Source organism: Phasianus colchicus, chromosome 26 (genome assembly GCF_987193195.1).
Source record: "Phasianus colchicus chromosome 26, bPhaCol1.hap1.1, whole genome shotgun sequence".
Classification (NCBI taxonomy): domain Eukaryota; kingdom Metazoa; phylum Chordata; class Aves; order Galliformes; family Phasianidae; genus Phasianus; species Phasianus colchicus.
In genome coordinates this window covers 3,264,980-3,286,498 of record NC_143461.1, presented here as the reverse complement: position 1 = coordinate 3,286,498, position 21,519 = coordinate 3,264,980, and the positions used below count along the sequence as shown (strand labels likewise).

Genomic DNA, 21,519 nt, shown 5'->3' with positions numbered 1-21,519 from the left:
ATGGGAGCTGAATAAGGGGTGCACAGGTCACACTGCTTATGTGAACAGTCTGGCTTTAGTGCTCTGGCTGTTCAACTCAACCAGTTCTTCCCATTAGTTTCCAAACAGAGAGAAAGGACAAAGGATTGAGTTTCTTGAGAAAAGGAAGAGCACACGTGAGCCACAGCAAGAGGCACAAGGAAATTAATATAAACAATATTCACAAACACAGGCTCTCAGTACAAGTCACACAGCTACTGCTGTAAAGTTAAGTTGGTTTATACACATATTAGTGCCAAAGTCACGGCATTACCTTTCCATCCCCAGAAAAAGAAAAAGAGCACAACCAAAACAAAATCTGCATCCTGTACTTCAGGAAAAATAATGCTTCCCGCTCTCTCAGTGGGATGAGATCATGCAGCCAAGAATCCTCCTTCAGACTTGTTGGGCTTTTGCTTTATCACATGGAGGACTCTCCTGTCAGACAACTAAGAGACGAAAAGGAAGTCGGAGGAGAGGGGGGAAACAGTGGCACTTAGTGAAGACTTCACTGTTTGTTTCTGCTTTGAGCCAAAGGGGAAAAAACAGCTAATGAAAGGACATCAGCACAGCACAGGCTACTGGCTGGTACAGGGATGAGACTTGCTGAGCATTTACTGTAGGAAAGTTTTGGTGGCTTATGTAAAGTTTAGGCAGTATCATGTAACATCTGGTTAGTAGCCTTAAGATATTGAAATTTAGAGGGCTGTAAAAGAACTGTTTCACTGTGTAATACCAAAAGTAGAGGCCACCTTTCGCAGAGCATTTCCTGACAACACAGAGCAGTCTGACTGCACCAGGTCAGACCAAAGGTCTCCTTGCCAAGCATTGTCCTTGGAGCAGCCAGTTACAAATGCTCAGGGAAAGGGCATAGGACAAAGAACAGCATCACCCCCCCCCCATCCCCTTCCAGATTCTGGCACCCAGACACTTGGGAAACTGCTGTTCATACACCTGGAGATATTTATTTGTCTATTAACACGGATTATCAATTTCAAAAATTGAAAATGAAAAAAATTATTCTTCTGACAGCTCTAAGAATTACAGGTGTGATTATTCCAAGAGCCTGAGCTGACAGCCTGCAATCTTGAACAGAGATGTACATTCCAGATTGACAAGCCATGATCAGCAGAGCTTTCAAGACAGCGTAGTGTTTTGTGTCATGCTGTGCAAAAGAATTTAATAATTTGCAAATAAAATACCTAAGCTATTGGGCTTTTTGGCTTTAAAAGCTGTATGACATTAACTTCAAAAAGAAAAAAACAAATAAACCTAAACACTTTCACTCCTCCCTTACTTTTCATGTTATGGTCTTTTCTGCTGAAAAGTGCAAACTACATTGAAATTCACTGCCACAGCCCCTTGTGAGCCAGGACAGTGAATCAAGACACAATCAAATTCATCTTACGTGCTTATGTGCCATCATGAGCTTAAAAGCAACTCAGTTTCTATACAGTAAGACTGGATTCAAAGCAGTAAACTACAGAGCTAAAAAAATCATCAGGAGACTTCCCATCCAGAATAAAAGTGCTAATAGCTTGTCATGAAGAACAACTTGTGCTTTCTTAAAGACAAGCTAATTATGTGCAGTTTTGACACTGTGCCATTAATCAAAACTAAAAAAAAACCCAACTCCTCTCTATGAACCAGACTCATTATGAGTTTTCTGCATACAGTCATTGGGTACTCTGCATAAAACGTCCTTCATAATTACAGCTTGAAAATCTCCTTTTAGTGTTTTAGTCCCTAAACACCTGCTGTGGGTAACAAAAAAAAAAGAACAAAAAACTCACAGAACAAACCCTAGAGGTAAGTCAAAACAAAGAGAATAAATATATTCATGTGTGTATCTGTGAAGCAAAGCAATCTTACTAATTCCTATTGGCTAAGACTACCACTTTTCAAAGACAAGAGGGTAAAGCCCTTCATTTCGCTGCAGTTATAGAAATTGTTACCTACATGGTTTCTGTCCTGAGAAAGCAGTAATATTCTAAGGCTTTTCACATTAGAGCTTCGGTCTAAGAGATCTACTGCTTTATCCAGGTCATCTTGGTTTTTCAAAGGAATAGAAAGCTGAAAAACAAACAAACAAACAAAAAAACATTAGAAAGGACAGCAAAAATGAATCTATTTCCATAAGAGGAATTTAAAGAAAATATAAACAATGAAAATAAAATTACAATATAAGCTAGGATTCTGACTGAGCTTTCATCACAATACTCTCCCACTGTCTTTTTGTTCAGGGCTTTCCTTCCATACCATCAGAGCTGTGGTTCACCCCGTGCAAATTTCCCTTAGGCAGCTATCCAAGAACAAGTCAGAGTCAGGCCCCAACCTCCCTGATGACAACAGTCTTAGAATATGTATGAATCCAGATCTAACAGTCAATTGAAAGCTAGGTTTCACCTAAGAGACTAATACAGGGAAGATTTAGACTTTAAAAGAGGGGAATTAAAGAGGAATTTAAAATTTGCTAGGAAAATCCCATGAAATTTTCCTCAGACACCCTCTGTTCTTACCCCACTCACAACTCAAAATTTGGATGTTGTTAAAAATGAAGAACCACTTTTATTTTTGTTGAGCTTCTACTGGTGAATAAGGTTTGGCATCTCTTTCGTTAGGGATGCAGTCTCTAACAATGCAAGGGCAAAACCACAACAAAAAAACAGGGAAAAGAGTGAGAAATCCTAAAATACTTTATCTTATTTGCACAAACTACCCAGCTCCTCAGAGACAAATGCAAACTCCCCATTAGCATCTCCCAAATAACCCCAGCAGGAAGAAGGGAGATGCTGATGCCTGTACAACACTGACATCAATGTGATGCTCTGTCAGCACAGAATCTGGGATGGAAAAAGGAGATATCACCTACAGAGCCTGTCACAAGTTTTGAGCACTGACAACGATGCTCTGTACCTCATTGTTCAGGTAGTGGAGGTCCAGAGGCTGCCCAAAGGCTGTTTTCACTTTCTGCTGCACATCTTCATAGCGCACGGGACGGACAAACGGGATAATTCTGAAACAAGAACAGAAAAAAAACACCGAGATCAGACATGTATCTGACAATGCAATCAAATTAGATGGATGAATCATTCAAACAAAACCACCAATCCCATCTGAATGTTTCTTTCTCAAGTAAGTAATTATTTTCTCTGACTTGAATTGATATTACTTATCAAGGAATTCTTGAACTGATATTAATCATCAAGGGATTCCTGATCTCTGGTGCATTTGCAGTTGGTTTGTCAAAACACAAAATTCAATCTCAGATTTATTCAACTAAACGTTTGTAATAGAATGCCTTTGTTCCTGGGGAGAAAAATATCCTTTACTGAATCCATTTCTTCCGTGGAAGAGGATACAAACACGCTATGTATGTTGGCTTAAAGCACACCGCCTCAAGCAGTAAACACAAGCAAACAAATTCAGTGAGAGTTGCAATAAAAGCAGCAGAAGGCCCCAAAACCCAAAAGAATGTTTTGATTTAAATACTCTGATACCTGAACTAAAAGCACTTCCTTCTATTTTCCAAAACGTGTTCCAACTGAAAGGTTTCTACAAACTTTCCCACAGCAAGTCAGTGCTGAGCTCCTGACAGAAGGCATCAGGAGGAGGACACAAAGGCATCTGAATGTCCTCATTCCCTGATTCTCTGATTGCTTGCTCTGAGCCCAGACCTCACAGCCCACTAACATCCCAGTCCTACGACTCAGCCATTTCCTAGCCAGCTGAATGGCACCATGTCCTAATCTACACACACCAATGGCCTCAAGGAACCCACAATGTGGGTTCACACAATGCCACACAATGTGCCACAATGTGGCAACAGCCACAGCTGCCCTAAGAAACCCTGATGAACACCATGGCATAAGCATGCTTTTCAGAAAACTGTAGCAGAGCTTTCTTTGCTAGGTATTTATTACTGTTTTGCCTACATAGGAATAAAAACTACAATGCTTTAGGCTAAGTAGTAAAATGGAGTACCAGGAAAGCTTCTACAACTGCTTATTTTGCTGGAATGTTCTGCTGTAGGAAGTTGCCAAGTTATCAGAAAGTTGCTACCTTGACATTCATAGAAATAGATTATTTTATCTCTTCTAGAAGAATATCCAGTAAATTAAATATGCTGGATCAGGAACTGGAGGATTCAATGGTAACTCCAGCTCATGACCCATCAGACCTCATTTTAGCAAACCAATGATGTCCAGTGCTCAGCACCTTATTATTAATCAGCCCATGCACTGGACCCAGACGGTCATCAGCTCTTCTGCCTTGGAGCTCTTATGCTACAAGCTCTTCTGCCTCACCATCTCCTTCCAAAATGCTTAATTTCCAAAACGTCCATCCACCCAGCTTTGTCAGCACTCAGTATCCCTGCACTGCATGCAGCTTTTGTTCTAAATAGCTGTAGTGTTAGTTGGCTTTCCCAGCCACTGCCCAGGAAGGGAATCTTGCTACCAGACCTACAACATTCAGCAATCTAGAAATAATTGTCCCTGCTAAAAAAGCAGCCCACAATAACATTTTCTACATATTAGTAAGAAACCCATCCATGAAATTACAGTACTCTGGCCCCGTAATTTAGCTCTCAGCTGGACTGAAGTCCCTTATAAAGGCTTCCATTCTACACTCAAGGCACTAAAAAGCAGAGCTGTTCTCAGGTGCCACAAATTCTATTAGTTTAAAAAACTCCACGCGCTCTTCTAACACAAAATCCTGGACTGCAGGGTTTAAGGAGCCCATTCCTGCCTGACCACCTTAAATATTTGTGGTTAGATCTGGCAGCTCCTCTGAAACCAAGCACACACACTTACATTCTCGGTGCAAGCTTGCTGTCTGTAACTGCATACCACTTTGGGAATGGGGAATTCAGGGAAGCGTAGCTGCATAATTAGACTAATGCACAATCAACCTTTTCATTTTAACATTACTTGAAGAAAAGGCTTTCTTCTCCCCTGAGCTCTGAGCCATCTTAAACGTGTCCTGGCAGAAGACACAGAAGATGACAGGACAGTGGTGACAAGAGTTTGCTTCCGAGTTGCCTTGTGACAACACAGCAGCATGGGGAGTCGTGCAGCCACACAATGCCTCCAACCCTGCAGTGCTGAGCAGAGAGGGCAGGCAGAGGCAGTGCCAGGTCCCAGCTAGCACTGGTTTTAAAATTCTCCTCTTGAGCACCAAATTATTATTATTTTTTGTAAGCCACAGGATTCATTATTCTCTATTTTTGAGGAAAAGTTTACAGATTGGTTTTTATTGTCTGCTTTACCCACAAAAAAACACCTCTGCTCTCCTGTTCTAAGAAAAATACCTACATTTGATAAAGCTCTCCTCCAATAGAGAAAAAAGTCAGTGGCTTTTTGAGGCCAACTTCTGATATGCCCAGGTGATCATTATATCTTCCCACTGATACAATACTTGCACTCCATCAGTTGCTGCAATACAGTGAGCTTTAACAAGCTCTGCTCCTAACTGCACTCATCAAGGAGAATGCTTCAAACTGAAGGCTGACCATGAAAAACAAACTATGAACAAGAGGGGAAAGCATTAAGTGCTTATTAACACTGTTTATTGCTTTGTTTCATTTCCAAACATTTACTAGCAGTTGAGGTTTAACATGATGCACTAAATCAGGAACATCCCTTCGTACTTCAGTAAGAAAACCTCATGAATAACCACAGAGAGCTGAATTTTACTCCCTAGAAACAATACTGTAAACACAGAAAGTGCTAATTTAGCTGATTCCTTTTTTTTTTGACAACAGAAAGTATCTCAAAATCAAGCATCAAAGGAAATAACAAGGAAACAAGGAAAGAAGTGCAGACAGACTTACCGTCTTTCCCCATTATATTCAAACTTTATCCTTACGTCATTCTGTATAAAAGAAAGAACTAGAGGTTAGTTCACAACGAAACTCTGACCACCAAAAATAAAGCAAACGAATGGCCCACATGATGGTTTTAAGGCCCAAACACAAAGCAGGTGATAGCAGCAGGCACTGACTCCTCAGAAAGTGAGCCAGAACACAACAAATGTGGTCACTTTCTGCATGGAAGCTGAAGTAGATGGTGGACGATTAAGAGGATGAGATGTGAACACAGAACCGTGAGGAATGGAGAAATTGCTAAGGGAGAAAGAGAAGGGAAGGGGTAAAAGCTAAGTTGTAATTTTATTCATTGTCATATGGAAGACACAAGTATATTTTAATGGTGAGGAAAATTAATCTAAAACACTGTGTGACAGAAGCCTGAAATACCACCCAACTGCACATTCAGCTGAACTGCAGCTCATTTTCTTTGTGAGGTCTCAAGGTGTGTTTTGTTTGTCATGGCAGAAAAGAGACACACGCAGGGAACAGATGACATTGTTCACACTGCAGCCACAGCCTCTGCTTTTGCTAAAACTCAGCTCCTGGACTCAGTGATGTTACAAATAAGCAAACCTCTGAGAGCCATTTGAGAGTGCAAAGGGGATATCATTGCTCTCTGGCAGATGGTTAAAAACACCAACTGCACAACCTGTGCATTTCCCTGCAAACTCAGAAGGTGCTGCATGACACGGAAGGGTCAACCTGCTGAACTTCAACTCTGGAGCTCAAAGTTCAGATCCCAATTTAGGCCGCAAAGATAAAAATAAAAGGGAAAAATCTGCTCTGATAAGACTCCATAATTTCTGCTGCACGATTTGTGTGATTGGGGTGGATGAAGCCATCTGTGAAAGCCTCAGACAATAGGCAATCACACATCTAGGAACTTCAAAACAAACGTGGCCAGGAAATGCTCTTCAGTGAGAGGAAATATCTGGCAGGCCCAGTGGTCAAGAATGCAGTTCAAAGGGACCTATGCAATTACTGCCAGCACACAGCATTCCTGCAGCACCACAGGTACATAATTGATCGTGACAAACGAGCTCCCCAGTCAGAGCAATAAGAACCTGCTGGTGCCTAATTTGCACATCAACTCTACCAAAGACATTTTTTCAGATGTGGGAAGAAAGGCAGCAAAATGAAGCAAATTTTAGAGAAGTCGTTTTAATTGAACAGTAAAGGAAAAATGCAGCAGTGTAGGAATGAAAAGCTATAAATGATGCCCACCAGTCAACTATTGATGAAACATTCTTGTCTGGAGGGAGGAATGATCCCTCTGTAATAGGATTATCTGGGAAGGAAGGCTCTCAATTATCCTCCTCTCTACTATTTGAAGTAGTCTGGTCTAAGTGAACTAAATGGATCTGTTTGGATGAAATTAAATGGCAGTCATTTTATAGATTAAATTTCTGACTTCAAGATGAGTTTTAGGTTATGAAACAGCTAAGTGACAAAATTCTCATTAGTCAAGATTAGGCAGCACTAAAAGATCTTTAGGGCTCTACAGAAACTGTTCCTCAACTTGCTGCTATCTGAACAAACTAAAATATCTTTCTCACCTCCACTGCACCCTTTCAAACCTGTAATCTGTAATAAAGGGAAGGAGAAAAAAGTGATCATGGGTATTGACAAAATCTGGCATCTGTCTCCTGATTATGCTTTCCAGAAGGATCACACACCAGCCATTTGTGTTCACTTTCCTAAGATCTAAGGAAAGGAATTTGAAGTGATTTGAAGTGTTTACATTTCAGAGAGAACCTGGAATAGTTAAATGTCTAGCACTGTGCATTTCCTCTGGAAGCATGGGGAACCTATCACCCATACAAACTCTCTTTGAAGCGACTCCCATAAGCTATCCTAAAAGATGAGCAAGAAAACAAATCCAAGTTTGGGGTTTTAGTATTCCAGTTCTATGATGTACTATCATAAAGACTGATTACAGATTTTGATTTAAGACTTCTCTGAAATTACATTTCAACATGACTTGGAAAGGGTTCTGTACTGCTGTGTCTATGGATTTGTCCAGCACACTCAAGGAAATCCCAGATCTCAGCTGAACGAAAAGATTACGAGCAGACAAAGCACAAGGAAGAGACAGACACGTACTTTACAGCCTGCTCCAGCAAGTTTAAGCCTGTAATAAGTATGTAACTGGAAACAGTAATTTTACTGACACAGGCAGCTTCTCGTGTTAACCTCAATCCAACTGCAGTTAACTTGATTTAATTCTTCAAGACACTACTGGACAAACACTTCTTGACTGAAAGTGTTGATTTTAAATTGAGGTATTTCATTCAAACAATAAGCAGCATATAATGCCAGAACTGGACTAATCTGCCTTGTCTTTCTACCAGAAAGAAAATGTAATAGTTTACTAGAGACTGTTTTCTTTTGTAGAGAAATGTAAAATAAATCCAAATAAGCTTTGAAGTATTGATGCTGCCACTTATTACCTTGGGACAAGTATTTCATTTGGAAAATGGATTTTGCATCCCCATACTCACATAAGGGCTACTTTCATTTCTCTCTTCATGTGACACATGTCTGGGTAACTCCAGCCAATCCTCACCATCGAGGAGGATGCTGTCTCTATTCAGACACCTGTAAAGAGCTGTTTCCTTTTTCACAGAGGCAAGATTTATTACACCTTAACTAAAGCCAGACCTCTCAGAGAATCCCCTTCGCTGTTCTTGAATCAACTTCAGTCTGACTCACTTTTATCAGGCTCTTCATTCTGTATTCGTATGCAGTCTGACTCATGTGAAGATGAGACATTAGTTCATTATCCAACAGATTGCTTTATGCAGCTTTAACCTGCAGTGACCCTCTGCTGAATCACAAGTTGAAATACTTGTTTCCTTTTCATCGTTACTGCTTCTCAGTTCTCTGCTTCCCTCTGAGTTTAAGTATTATTTCCACTACAGGGAGAACCACATGCTACTATTGTATCATGACAGTAAAGAAAAGCTCTCTGGCCCTCACATCTACTGAAGTGAATCCTGTAAAGGTTGCCACACACAATTTTAAAACACGTTCCTAATTTATAATCACTAATATTGAACAGGAAGCAAACTTTCTTACCGGAATTTTTTTTTCTTCCACTGCAGAGGCACACTGGTTTGTTATTGCAGGGCTGCCCAGGAGGGGTGGACTGCTGGCATTGTGCTTTTTCTTTAAGAATAAAAAGAAAAAGTCATTTCAATAAAAAGGCAGCACAGACCAGAAAACTACTTGTTAAACTTCTTAGCTAATCTTCACAGACCAAAACCCATCAGAAATGCATGTGGGAGGAAGATGGAACGCTGAGACATTGCAAAACATCCAAACTGCACCTTCCTTAGGCCATGAAGGTAAATAAATGAACAAAGCTACCATGCTGGCAACACCTGAGCAAGAATAGGAATTGTTCACTTGTAATGCTAAAAGCACATGGCAGAATTCAGTCATTAGTCCCACTGTCAGCCTGCTCTGTTCCTTCTGCCCCCAGGTACCGATTCCAAGCACTCATTAAATATCCCATTACCTGTTTGTTGGAGTGAGAGGTGTCTTTATTCTTCATGGTATCAAATCCAGCCAGTCTGTGGCGTCGACTCATCTGGAGTGCTACCAGGTCCTTCATGATGGAGTTCAAGGCCTCTTGTTCGTCTGTGGGGCACAGGAATTTTAATAGTGAGCAGCTTGTGTGAGCATCAACTGTAACACTTCTGTGCCTGTTTTCTGCTGGCTCCAGAAAGACAACTCTTTATTTTTAGAGATCTCTGCAAACACACTGTAATTTCATTTAGTCATACAAAAAACAAACAACCAAAGATCCTGAAGTAGTAAACAGACCAATTTTAAGTCACTTGTCCGATGTCACAAGAGGTTTCATTGGTGACAAAGGTTCAGAACAAATCACAGAATCAGACATCCCAAGGGCCCTGGTTCTGTTAAGATGCCTTCAGAACAAACAGTCCCACTTGGACAGATTTGCTACATCATCACAGGTCATTTAAGAAGAGCAGTCTGATGTGCTTCTGCCAAGGAAAACCCAGTAAGAATCTCTTCCCTCCAACTGTGCATCCCATTACCTTCAAACTCCTGCTTGCCAGCATGACTGACTACGGCCAATAGAAAGAAAATGAAAATTTGGACAAACAGAATATCTCAGTTCAACTCTGTCTGCACTGATATCCTCAAAATGGTTCTCTCCTTCCCCAGAAGAAGCCGATGGACCAAAGTTCAAAGCTTCTTATGATACCACAAGGTCTACTGAACAGATTCAAACTGCACATCACCAAGAATGCTGTCTGCTGCCAGAGCCATGATGCAGCAAGTTCAATTCAAGGCCCCTGCAAATGCAAGAAAATAAAAACGTGCACGGAGACATTTCAGTGCATACTACAGTCTGAAAATTAACTTTGGATGCTAAAGATTCCTGATGTAACCAATTTAAAGAGTTCTTCCATTGCAAAATGCATAGAAGCTGTGGTGGATGCCAACATGAAGGTGTTCTAACTGGTGTTGGCAATGGGAGGTCCTGGGTAGAGTTGTTTGGGGTGACTTTGAGCTCAGGAAGAATGAAACATCCTTCACTCTTGCTTCAGGCTGGTTTGTTACGTGGGCGACTTGGCTTTTAGAATAATAAAGCTTGCACAACGTGGGATGACACACACCATTCAACCTGCACAGCCAGGAGATGCCACCAGCTCTGCCACCTGAGGTTGGACCGATCACCTTGCTTAATTAGCCACGGCCTGTTCAGAAAGCACATCAATGCCAGGGAAGGGAAGACTTGCTAATAGCTGCAAAATGACTCTGATGCTCAGATTGAACCTCTGGCACAAAAAATGGGGCTCAGTGACACGATTCAATCCAGATCTATTTTACATTATTAAAAAAATACCATTTGGTACAGATGAGAATGGAGAAAGCACCATTTGGTTTGAACTTCCAAATGGGAAGTGTGTGGGATTCCACTTTTTTTCATGTGGCATGCCAGGGTAGATGTGGCACTGAGGGATGTGGTCAGTGGTGTGCTGGGGAGGGGTCATGGTTGGCCTTGGTGATCTTAGCAGTCTCTTCAACCTTGATGATTCTATGATTCTAACAGCTACTGAAAATAATCCCCTGCTTCTGCAAGCATAACAATCCTGAATTACTCGATGCTCTATAAAAATAAACCAAATTCAGCACGTGAAGTTTGGTTCTAATGGGACAGGACCAGTCACCCTGCTTGTACAGCAGGTACTTTTTGAGACATAAGATTCCTCTTTTCTCTCTGAGGTCCTTAAACGTATCAGTTTAACTGGTCTGAATTGAAATGAGTATTTTTATGCTACACATTTATTCACAAGTCAGGACACTGACTGGGATGGGTAAAGGTGTTCACTGGAAAGGGGAGCAGTTGCTGGACACTCAGTGGCAGACTGGCCTGTGCCTGCATTTCTCTGTAAGGAGGCTCGTTGGGAGTAATTGTTCCTTCAGTTTCACATCATGGGTGTCTCTCAATAAAGACAGCTTATGTTTTATGCAGAAGACTGGATTCAGAATTAAACAATGTCTCAATAGCAAATTAGATCTTTGCAGTGCTTAAGGATGACAGATGCGGGATGTACGCAGCTTCTAAAGCACGCAGGAATGAATGCTACCAACATTTAGAAGCAAGAAAGAAGAAAACAGACCTGTGTGCATGGGGGTAACACCTAAACTCGTCCCAGCCTGAACAGAAACCACACTGACTTTCTCTCCAGTTCCTGCCCAGAAGGTCTCTCAGGGCTCTGCAGGGAGCAGCAGCACTTCCAACGTGCCTTCACCATATGCTGCAAGGCAAAGCAAGCCCTCCTCTGCTTCACTTTTCCTGAGAGGCAGCTTTATTCCTCCCCCAAAGGCAAGAGCTATTGTTTAACCATTAAAAAAACAGGATCGCACTCCCATTAAAACTCTTCCAGTTAAGTTAAACCCGGCCTTCTTGATAGCATTAGAGCTTGATAGTGCTTTGACACATTGAAGAGACACCAGGTGAACAACTGGAGGCATTCAGTATCCAAGCAATGTGCCTGTGTTCCACTGGAAGCTCTTCACACAGAGCAGCTCCAACAGCAGGGTTACTCAGCTCTGGGGCTTCGAGGGACCATTAACAAACAAATTCATTGTTTCAACGATTCTGATCGTATCAGGAATTAATAAATGCAACACAGTGCTCCTCAGAGCTGAAGCTCACTTGGGGGCAGCTTTGGAGTCCACGTTCTGAGATCCTACATTCACCACATTTGCTCTCAGCATTGCTGAGAAAAAGACTACGATGGACTACAATGGATTTTGACAAGGCATTGTGTCATTTATTAAGAGAGAAAACTGATCAGGTTGTAGCAATTCAAAGATAAGCTGATGTGAGCACATCTGAGCACCGCCATCAAAACAGCAACAGCAGGCAGGCCAGGCTGGAGATGGGGATGGAAAGAACTCCCATCCCTCTTGGAGGAGGTGTTAAATGAGAATAAAACTCTTAAAAAAAGGAAAGCAGAGCACAATGAAGTTCCTTGGAAAAACAAAAACAAAACCAACTCCTCCCCACCCCCCCAAATCTCTGCTTTCCAAGACAAGCCAGATGGGACAATAACTACACTGTCTTTTATACCAGGGGTGTAAGTAACACAACCAAAGCAAGAGATTGCTTTTGAAGAGCACTTCAGCCAAAGGAAATAATTGCTAGGATCCATCTCAGCACTCAGTAACCCCTTGTGGGAGAAAAATGTGAAAAAAAGATTGTGAATGAATCATAGAATGGCCTGGGTTGAAAAGGACCACAATGCTCACCTGGTTCCAACCCCCTGCTATGTGCAGGTCGCCAACCAGCAGCCCAGGCTGCCCAGAGCCACATCCAGCCTGGCCTTGGATGCCTGCAGGGATGGGGCATCCACAGCCTCCTTGGGCAACCTGTTCCAGTGCCTCACCACCCTCTGGCTGAAAAACTGCCTCCTCATATCCAACCTAAACCTCCCCTGTCTCACTTTAAGACCACTCCCCCTTGTCCTATCACTGCCCACCCTCATAAGCAGCAGTTCCCCTCCTGTTTATACACTCCCTCCCAGTACTGGAGGGCCACAGTGAGGTCTCCCCGCAGCCTTCTCTTCTCAGCACAGTTTGCTTTTTTTTTTATTTTTAAATTGTTTCCAACCTTACATCTGAACACTTCCCCTTTTACCTCGCTGGAGCATCTCCAGTTTACTCTCATTCCTTCCTCTTGTTTGGTATTAAGCATAATCTTAGAGCAAGGCAGCCAATAGGGGCCGCACAACAAACTGTGACACCGATGGAGTGGTGAACTGCTGAGCTCCAGCACCCAAGGCACACTGCAAGGAGCAGGGATGCAAGTTTTCCACTACAGCACAGTTTGGGTTTGGCTGGCTACCAGGAGGATGAAGAAGAGATTGTCTTGGCAGACGGTCAGGGTTCCTTTGGGCAAGCAAAACAGCTATGAAAACAGCTTCTAACTGAACGCTCATGACACGAAATCAAGTCAATCAAATAATAAGTCTATGAATGAGAAACTGCATCTAAACATCACGGCACCTCAGTGCAAAACAAGGAGCAGCAGTTAAGATGCACTCACAGGCTGTTTCGGTGCTTGGTGCCAAAGCCCAGGCTGTGCTCACTGTGGCTGATTGTCAAAGTCTCTCATTTGCTGGAGGAAGTGGGCAGAGAGGACACGCATCTGACCAGCTATCTGCATCCTATCATAGGATCATATCATAGAATCACATCACGGAATGGCCTGGGTTGAAAAGGACCACAAGGTCACCTGGTTCCAACCCCCTGCTATGTGCAGGGTTGCCAACCAGCAGCCCAGGCTGCCCAGAGCCACATCCAGCCTGGCCTTGGATGCCTGCAGGGATGGGGCATCCACAGCCTCCTGATGCAGGCTGTAACTCAGCTGTGCAAAGAATTACTTACTAGCTTACTTGTGGACTGACACAACTCTGAGGTGTGAAACTCTTCATGGCAGCAGCTGGGAAGCAGCAGAATGTTCTGGTGAGCAGCAAGGCCTGCATCAGTGCTGGGTGCTCCATTCACCTGCAGGCAAGTGCTAAAGGCTGTGATCTTATACCACGCAGTACACAATGCCGTGCAGCAGCAGGTGGAGCTTCTGTGATGTTAGTAACCACACACTGGGCTATCAGCCCCCACATCTAACAATATAGACAACAGAATTCATCCCTCTGTTGGTTTGGTAGGAAACAGAGTAATTTTGTGTTAAAAAAAACAAGAAATAATGTGAAATATGGATTTGCCTAAGGAAGAAATGTTTCCATTCAGGACAACACTGTGATGGATTTAACGTTGCCAAGCATGAATACTTCTTTCTTTCCATCAAAAGAGAGGATTTCCACAGATTGGCTTTGAGGAAGTATCTGCAGCAGCATCACATTAATCACACAATGCAAAAGTTATCACAAATAAAAAATAAGCAATTTTGGAAGCTCACTGAAGGACCCTGTGCTGCTACGTCTCCAGCAGGTCTGGGAAACACAGCTCTGCTTTGTGCTCAAAGATGTTGTCCAGGAAATGCTTCTCATGTTTTAAAAACTACACTTACGGGTTTTAGACCATCGATAAAGGGGAACTGCTGCTCACAGAGAAAACCTTCATCCGCATAACGCATTTATTTCAACCAATACAGGGTTTGCTCCACAGGGCAGAGCAGGTCGGTGTGTTTGCAATGGCACAAAATAGGAATAGGGTTAAAAAAAAAAAAAAACACACACAACCAAAAACCCGAAGTAAAAGCATCTGCAGAGTGGTAAAAACAGGAAGTCTGTAAACCTCTATAAAGCAGGATGCTATTTTATATAGCATGATAATAGAAGGCACGATGCTGCAGTTGTTTGAGAAGAGCAAACATCTACGTGTTTGCCATCTGCTGCCACCACAGCAATGCTGCTTGCTATCCCACCAGCAGAACCACGGCAACAAGTAAGATTTTTTAAAAGAGAATCTGTTTGAAAGCTCTGAAAGCAGATTTTTGGAAAAGCTGAGCTCTGAGCCCTTCACAACGTGTCACTGAGCAGAACTGTTTTATGACAGAGCGTTAGAGGTAACAAAAGGCTGTTCTGTTTTAAGGAAATCTCAAGTGACTCTCTCTGCAGATTCAGACAAAAAAATTAAAAAAATCAGAGCATCCCTATGAAGCCGGGATACGTATTTGAGGTTCCTCTTCTCACTGAGAAATTCCCCCCAGTTGTGTGGATTTCAGCTGGCACTGACTGGTCCTGGGCTCAGCCCCCTCCGTCCCCAGGCCGTGGGGGCTGTCACTGTGCAGCACCGGGCAACGAGAGCCAAGGGAAGGAAGTGACACAGGCAGGAAAGCAGAGCAGGCTGGAGAGAGCCTCGGCAGCAGCAGGCCTGCAAGGAGCACTTTACTCTGTGCCTGAGTGCTGCTCTCCCCTTTGCTTCCCACATACACGCACATTTCTCTGTTTTAGAAGCAAGTGCCCCTATTGCTGCCGAGGAGCTCTGTTTGGAAAGCACAGGTTTGGAAATAACTGCTGTAAGCCCTTGCTGCAAAGTGCCTGAGATTCTCCACCAGCCAGCTGTGGTTGCATCAACAGAGCTCAGCAACCTGCAGCACTGACCTCTCATTGGCAGCACTCATCTGTCAGAGAATCTCATGAGTAACAAGGCAGGAGAAAACTCAGTGTCATACAGCCTGTTGCAAAACAGTCTTTAAAAGATCTGCTCACAACAGCCTAATGAGTTTCGATCTCTCCTTTCACGTCAATCAGAACTGCAGTTGCAACACCACGCTGCAGTGCTTTGTGGAAATGTTCTTCTTCACCCCGAGCTCACGTGTTTACAAAGAAGCAACCAACAGCCCCAAAAAGCACTTCCATGGAAGCTCTGTTTGAGTTATGCAGCATCAGGTTGGCTCCCGCAGAGAGGACACTACCTGGATATCACAGAATGGCCAGGGTTGGAAGGGACCTCAAGGATGATGAAGCTCCAACCCCCTGCCACATGCAGGGCCACCAACCTCCACATTTCACACCAGCCCAGGCTGCCCAGGGCCCCATCCAACCTGGCCTTGAACAGCTCCAGGGATGGACGGGGCATCCACAGCCTCTCTGGGCAGCTGTTCCAGCACCTCACCACTCTTACAGTAAAGAACTTCCCCCTGTCATCCAACCTCAATCTCCCCTCCCTCAACTTCCAACCATTTCCCCTTGTCCTGCTATGGGTAACGCTCCTCTCTTTAGAGAGGCGCAGCCTGCTGACAGATCTGCCCATTCACTGCATTTACAAAACACAGTTTTCTTGTAGGTGTTGCTGTGCCTGGGACGGTCTCAGGGCACGAAGGAAACACTGCTTGCAATGCAGTCAGGATACACGTAAGACAACTCATTGCAGGCACTGACTGAACGCTGAGTTCCCACAGCACCGAGTGGAAGCTGCAGCCCACAGAGCAGCGCAGCTCTTCCCGCAGGTAGCACAGCGATTCCCTGCCAACAGATGAGTCAACTCTGCTTCAGAAAAGCCACATTTCTTTAAGTCCCAACGCGGGAGGGACACCACAGTAAAGCAAAAATAAAAACAAAAAGCAATCGGGCAACAACAACAACAATAATAAAAGCAAAGCAAAAAAAAAAAAAAAAGGTAAAAACGAAGCGGTTCTTTACGGCCAAAAAAACGACGATTTGGACCCACGGAGGAGCCGCTTTTCGAGGCACTTTTCCCACCTGCGCAGCCCCCCCCCTCCATCCATCCCCCCCCATCCCCCACCCCTCCGCCGCCCGCCCTCCCACGGCCAACATCCACGACCTGCGGACCCCCCGAAGCCGGCCTTTCCCCCCCCGCCCCCCGCTTCGCCCCCTCCTCCCCCAGCCGACGCCCCGTTCGCCGCCCTCCCCCGCCCCGCCGCCCGGGATGCGGCCCAGGCCCCGCCGAGGCGGCAGCCGCCCCCCCCCCCCGCTCAGCCCCGCTCTCACCCATGGCGGCGGGCGGCGGCCCCGCGCCGGGCGGGCGGCGGCGCGCTGAGGTTCGCTGTCACCGCCGCGGTTCCATGGCGGCCGGGCCGAGGGGGAGGGCTCAGAGCCGCCGCCACATTCCCAGGCCCGCGCCGCCGCCTCCTTCCGGCGGCCCCGCTCCGGCTCCCACGGCGGCGGCGGGGCTGCGGGTCGCGGCGGGGCGAGCCTCGCTTGGTGCCGGTCGCTCCCCCGCCGCCGCCGCCGCCGCGAAGCGCCCGGGCCGCGAGCAAAACAAACCGCTCGGCGGCCGCCGCGCACCCGCCGCCGCCGCCTGCCAATCACAGGGGCCGACCCGCCGCTCGCGGCCAATCCGCGCCGCCGAGCCACCCACCCGACGGCGCCGCCCGCCAATCGGTTCGCCGCACAGAGCGTCGCCCGCCAATCGCGGGGGGCCGTGCCGCTCGCGGAATTGGCCCCGCCTCCTCGCCCGCCACCGGACGGGACCGGCCCTCAGCCGGCTGCCAATCAGAATGACGGGCGGCCGCGAAGCCCCGCCCACCGGCCGCGCTCAGCGCCGGGTCCTAGCGCCCACCCGCGGCACGCAGCGGCCGAGCCGGGCTCAGGAACCGCCGCTGCCGGCCCTTCCCTGCCTGCCCGGGCTCAATAGGCGCCGGGAAAGGCTGGGGCTGATGGGGGGAGGGAACACAGTTCATGGCCTCTGCCCCACCGATGACCACGGCTGGGGTTTTTCTTTTTACGAAAGAAATTCACTTATTAAAAAAAACCAGACTTTTAAAAAAAAAAAAAAAAGGAGGAAGAAAAAAAAAAAGCAATACACACAAGCACAGAAAACCACCACAGTTCCAGAACAGAAAGAAGCCCAGAAAACACTGAAATCAAGATTCAGCAAAGCATCAACCAACCATCCCAGGCAGCAAAGAGTCCTGCTGTGGGAAGAGATGCCATCCTCCATGAGGCCCCGTTACCACCAGCATCCCAGCACAGCTCCCTGCAGGCTGCACGAAGGGACACGTGTCCAAGTCACAGAATAAACACTGCTGTCATTTTTCCTTTTATACGTCTTCCAAAGCACTGCTTCAAATTTTCCACCATGGTGCTGCTAGGTGCTGTAATCACACAGTGCCTCCGCTGAAGTTATTCAATATGAAAATAAATTCACATGGATTTAACCTTCTGCACTGAGATTTAATTAAGTACACGAGGCTGGAGCTCACGGTGCCCTCCCTTTCATTTAGGAGTTTATATTAATGAGAAAGGTTGTGCTGTTAGAAGTGGAACTGCTCACCTGTCCCATTCATTCTGATAGACTCCTGCTGACTGTTTCTCTCCTGGTTTTAGCATTCCCAGCTGCCTCCTCCCCACGTGCAGACAGACCATAAGGCAGAATACATTCCTACTGAAAACAAAACAAACATGCCATGCAACAGATTTTTTTTCACAGATTTTAGGGCAAAGAACTGCTGTTACTGTCCAATCTAACCTAGTAATTCTACCTCAAACTTCATAAATCAACTCATCTTCTAAAAACAACATCCAGGCTTCGGCTGCTCTGCCCTTGCTTTTGCTTCCATTCCACCTGGGGGATGTATTTTGATACTGTTTTTTTCTCCACAAGGGACAGCAGAGGGGTTTTGTTTTATTAAGAACAAGTCCAGCTCTCCTTCCCTGATGCAGTGATGGCCACCCTGCTGCTGGGAAACCCACCTCGAGCAGATGGCTTCAGCAGCTGCTTGTCTATCTGGCAGACATCTAGCTGCAAGCTTGTTGTTTTTTAAATGTTTTCACTCACCAGCAACACAGCAACGTCAGAGAGGCTGCCTCAACTGGAAAGCACAGGAAGGAAAACTGGACTGGAAAGGAAAATTTCTCAAAAGTGGGGGAAAGTGCAGGACCAGAAGGAGTTCAGGGTATGACCAAATCATGATAACATTACCTGTTATTTGGGATAATGAAAACATCTTACTATGCCATACTAGGTAGAAAATCCATCTGTAAAGGAATGCTTAGATCAACAGATCTGACCTGTCAAGGGCCAGAAGCTGTGCACAAAGCCAATCATCTCAGCCCTGCTTTTGGTCCAGAGGGCTTCCACACATATCACCTTGAAATTCCCATCCAAAAAAACAGCCCAGTGCTGCCAGTGTTTAGACTCATTTTTAGCATCTCTTGTGTCACTCTGAAATTAGAAAAGTCTTTCTAGTTTTCCTGGATATTCATGCCCAGCTTATAGCTATTTGTTTTCATGCCAAGATTATCCTTTCATCTTCCCTGGTGTTTTCTCTTCTCTAAATACATCAAGATAATCATATCCCCTTTCAGGTTCCCTTTAATAGATGAGTAAGCCATTTTAACTCTTCTAATAATACAATCTCTGTGGTATCTTCCTGGTAGCCTTTTTTTTTTTTTTGTCCTCTATTCTAATTTTAGTTCTTCTCTCTTATATGACAGCATCATCATTATTGCCATTAGACCAATTTTTCTAAATGCATTTTCACAGAGGCTCACTGCTACTCTTTAACAACTAAGTAAATCCAGCCTATTTCCCCACTAGCTTCCAAATATTCATATCTTTCACAAATTTATCTTTACCTCTACGTTCACAGCTTTGCACTTTCTGCTGCTAAATTTCATCTCCTGTCTGTTTCTCACTCTTCAAAGCCATCAATTCCCTAAGATATTCTAGTTCCCTACTATTAGTGAAGCTTCCCACTTCTGTTCATCACCAAATTTAATTATCACGCTTGATTTTTATGCCAAAGTAGTTATAGAAAGGTTTTAATGATTAATTGCAGCGCTAGAACTGGAGAAACTCAGAGTTAATTCCCCAGTGCATCAGCTATGATGTCAAAACACACTACAGTCACTTTACCCTTCAATATTTTCATCTGTCTTCCAATTCTTACATGCTTTCATGTGAAATGCTCAGCCAAAGTCCTGCTACACAAAACCCACTGCAAGCCCTTTGTGTAGAAAGCTGGCTTACTTAATTAAAGAGATACCAAACTTGCTAGCTGCAACTGGTGCCAGTGAGCCAAGAGACCCCAGCAGATGGCAGGAGATGGGCACCCCAGTAAAATGTGCTCCTTCCATCTGCAGTTAACCAGAAAGCCTGGATTTCAGGCAAGCTTTTTTCTTCCTTTGAAAACAGAATGATCTGTCCTTAATGGTTCATTACTTCACACACCTATCTAGCCTGACATATACACCAGCAGACAAACACTGCTGTTTTGCATCTCTGTTCTCTTTTTAGAGACATTATCACAACACTGTCTATATGCAAGTGCCATTAGACTGTCTGGGTAGGGGGGCAATGCAGACTTCCCTCCTCACATTATTTTTCCTAGACAAACTGGCATACCTTTTCTCAACTGCAGCCACAGCTCTGTCATGGAAATTTAGCAGATGCCCATTTTATATATCTTCAGGGAAAAAGAAGGAATAATTCTTTTTTCACTTTTACTCTCTACTCAATGCTATGCCAATTTTGAGCAAAAGAATGAGGTTATTCATTTTACAGTAACACCACGGTACAAGCTGATAGTCTGTGGTTTTCCACTCAGATTGCCCACATCCTTTTAAAGCTGCTGTTTTCCAGAAGAGAAGCTTCATTTCTGTAAACAGCAACAACAAAGCATAGTTAATTCAACATAATGGTGACCAGATTGTTTGGAGATATCTTATGTAAAATCATCAGCATAGGTATTCACCCAGACTCCCCAGGAGCTACTGTGTTTATAGCCAGCTCATTTGTTTTAAAAGAACTTTACAGGGTTGTTTAATGCTGTTACACTGCACGAAGCAATAAAAGGAAATTAATCCTGAAAACAGGGACTTCAAGAGCGCTGCACAGAGAGCCAGTGACTTGTTAAAAGTTGCACAGGAAGACTTGAGGAGCCCTTTGGGATTCAGCTCCTGGCATCTTTTTCTAGACTCTTAATTGTTGTGCCATCATATTTTCTATTCTGGTAGCACTTCCATTTTCTGAAGCATACCTGTCTGAGTCAAAGAGCCTCCTGTCCTTGCTATCAGATGTACTATTTCTTCTTTCCTTCCTGTTTCCCTTCTTGTTTAGGTACACACATCCTTCCTGGGGAGCTTAGCAGTCTCCAGACTGAATGTTGTCTCATGCCAAAACTTCCTTATTGTACATCTCCACAGCCAGAGAGCTGTGCAAAAGAGTAAACTGGTGGAGGGGGAGGAGAAAAAAAAACTTTATAAATCTTCAGATGATGCAGAAAAGCATTCTGAAATTCCGAGAAGAATCATCTCACTGGTTCCAGGCAGTTCTTGTTTTGTTAATGCTCTCCTGGGCGTTCTCAACAGTTTGAAAATCCTGACTACAGTACTAATGGAAAACTAACAGAACCAACGTTGTAATCCAGCTTCAGGACAGCGATACAACATGAACCGGCCAAATCTCGCCTCCAGTAGAGCACATCAACTACATGAAACTCATCCTTAAAAAGGTGTTCCCCTTCCCCAGCCCCCGAAGAGCAGCTGGTACCTGTCCTGTTCTGCTGGCCAAGCTATGTCTGTCCTCCTGCTGTCAGCACTCCAGCAGAGGGGGCTCTGAAGCTGTCTGGTTAAAAAATAGGAGACATTCTCCTCCTCGTGGAGCACGCAAAACTGAAGGGAAGGAAGAGGGGGAAGGACGTTAGAAATATTACATGC

The 21,519-nt window shown here is 44.6% G+C and overlaps 1 protein-coding gene and 1 long non-coding RNA gene across 3 annotated transcripts in view; both read right to left on the bottom strand.

Annotated features, from left to right (window-relative positions):
- The window catches only part of MAP3K3 (mitogen-activated protein kinase kinase kinase 3), a 40,400-nt gene extending 23,398 nt beyond the window's left edge, over positions 1 to 17,002 (bottom strand). Inside the window, exons 1-6 of one of the 2 annotated variants that reach the window (XM_031600929.2) lie at positions 16,849 to 17,002; positions 9,408 to 9,529; positions 8,966 to 9,055; positions 5,852 to 5,892; positions 2,935 to 3,034; positions 1,978 to 2,091 (exon numbers count right to left, since the gene is read on the bottom strand). In XM_031600929.2, the coding sequence (XP_031456789.2) occupies positions 1,978 to 2,091; positions 2,935 to 3,034; positions 5,852 to 5,892; positions 8,966 to 9,055; positions 9,408 to 9,529; positions 16,849 to 16,852 (471 nt within the window). In that variant the 5' untranslated portion in view covers positions 16,853 to 17,002. The remainder of the gene's footprint in view (positions 1 to 1,977; positions 2,092 to 2,934; positions 3,035 to 5,851; positions 5,893 to 8,965; positions 9,056 to 9,407; positions 9,530 to 16,848) is intronic. The other variant, XM_031600930.2, reaches the window with a different exon arrangement.
- Positions 17,003 to 17,661: 659 nt separating this feature from the next.
- On the bottom strand, positions 17,662 to 21,519 carry LOC149914968 (uncharacterized). The gene is made up of 4 exons (XR_016459996.1): positions 21,353 to 21,519; positions 20,841 to 21,031; positions 20,207 to 20,459; positions 17,662 to 18,244 (listed from the first exon to the last, which is right to left on the bottom strand). It is a non-coding gene; the product is annotated as an uncharacterized LOC149914968 (long non-coding RNA).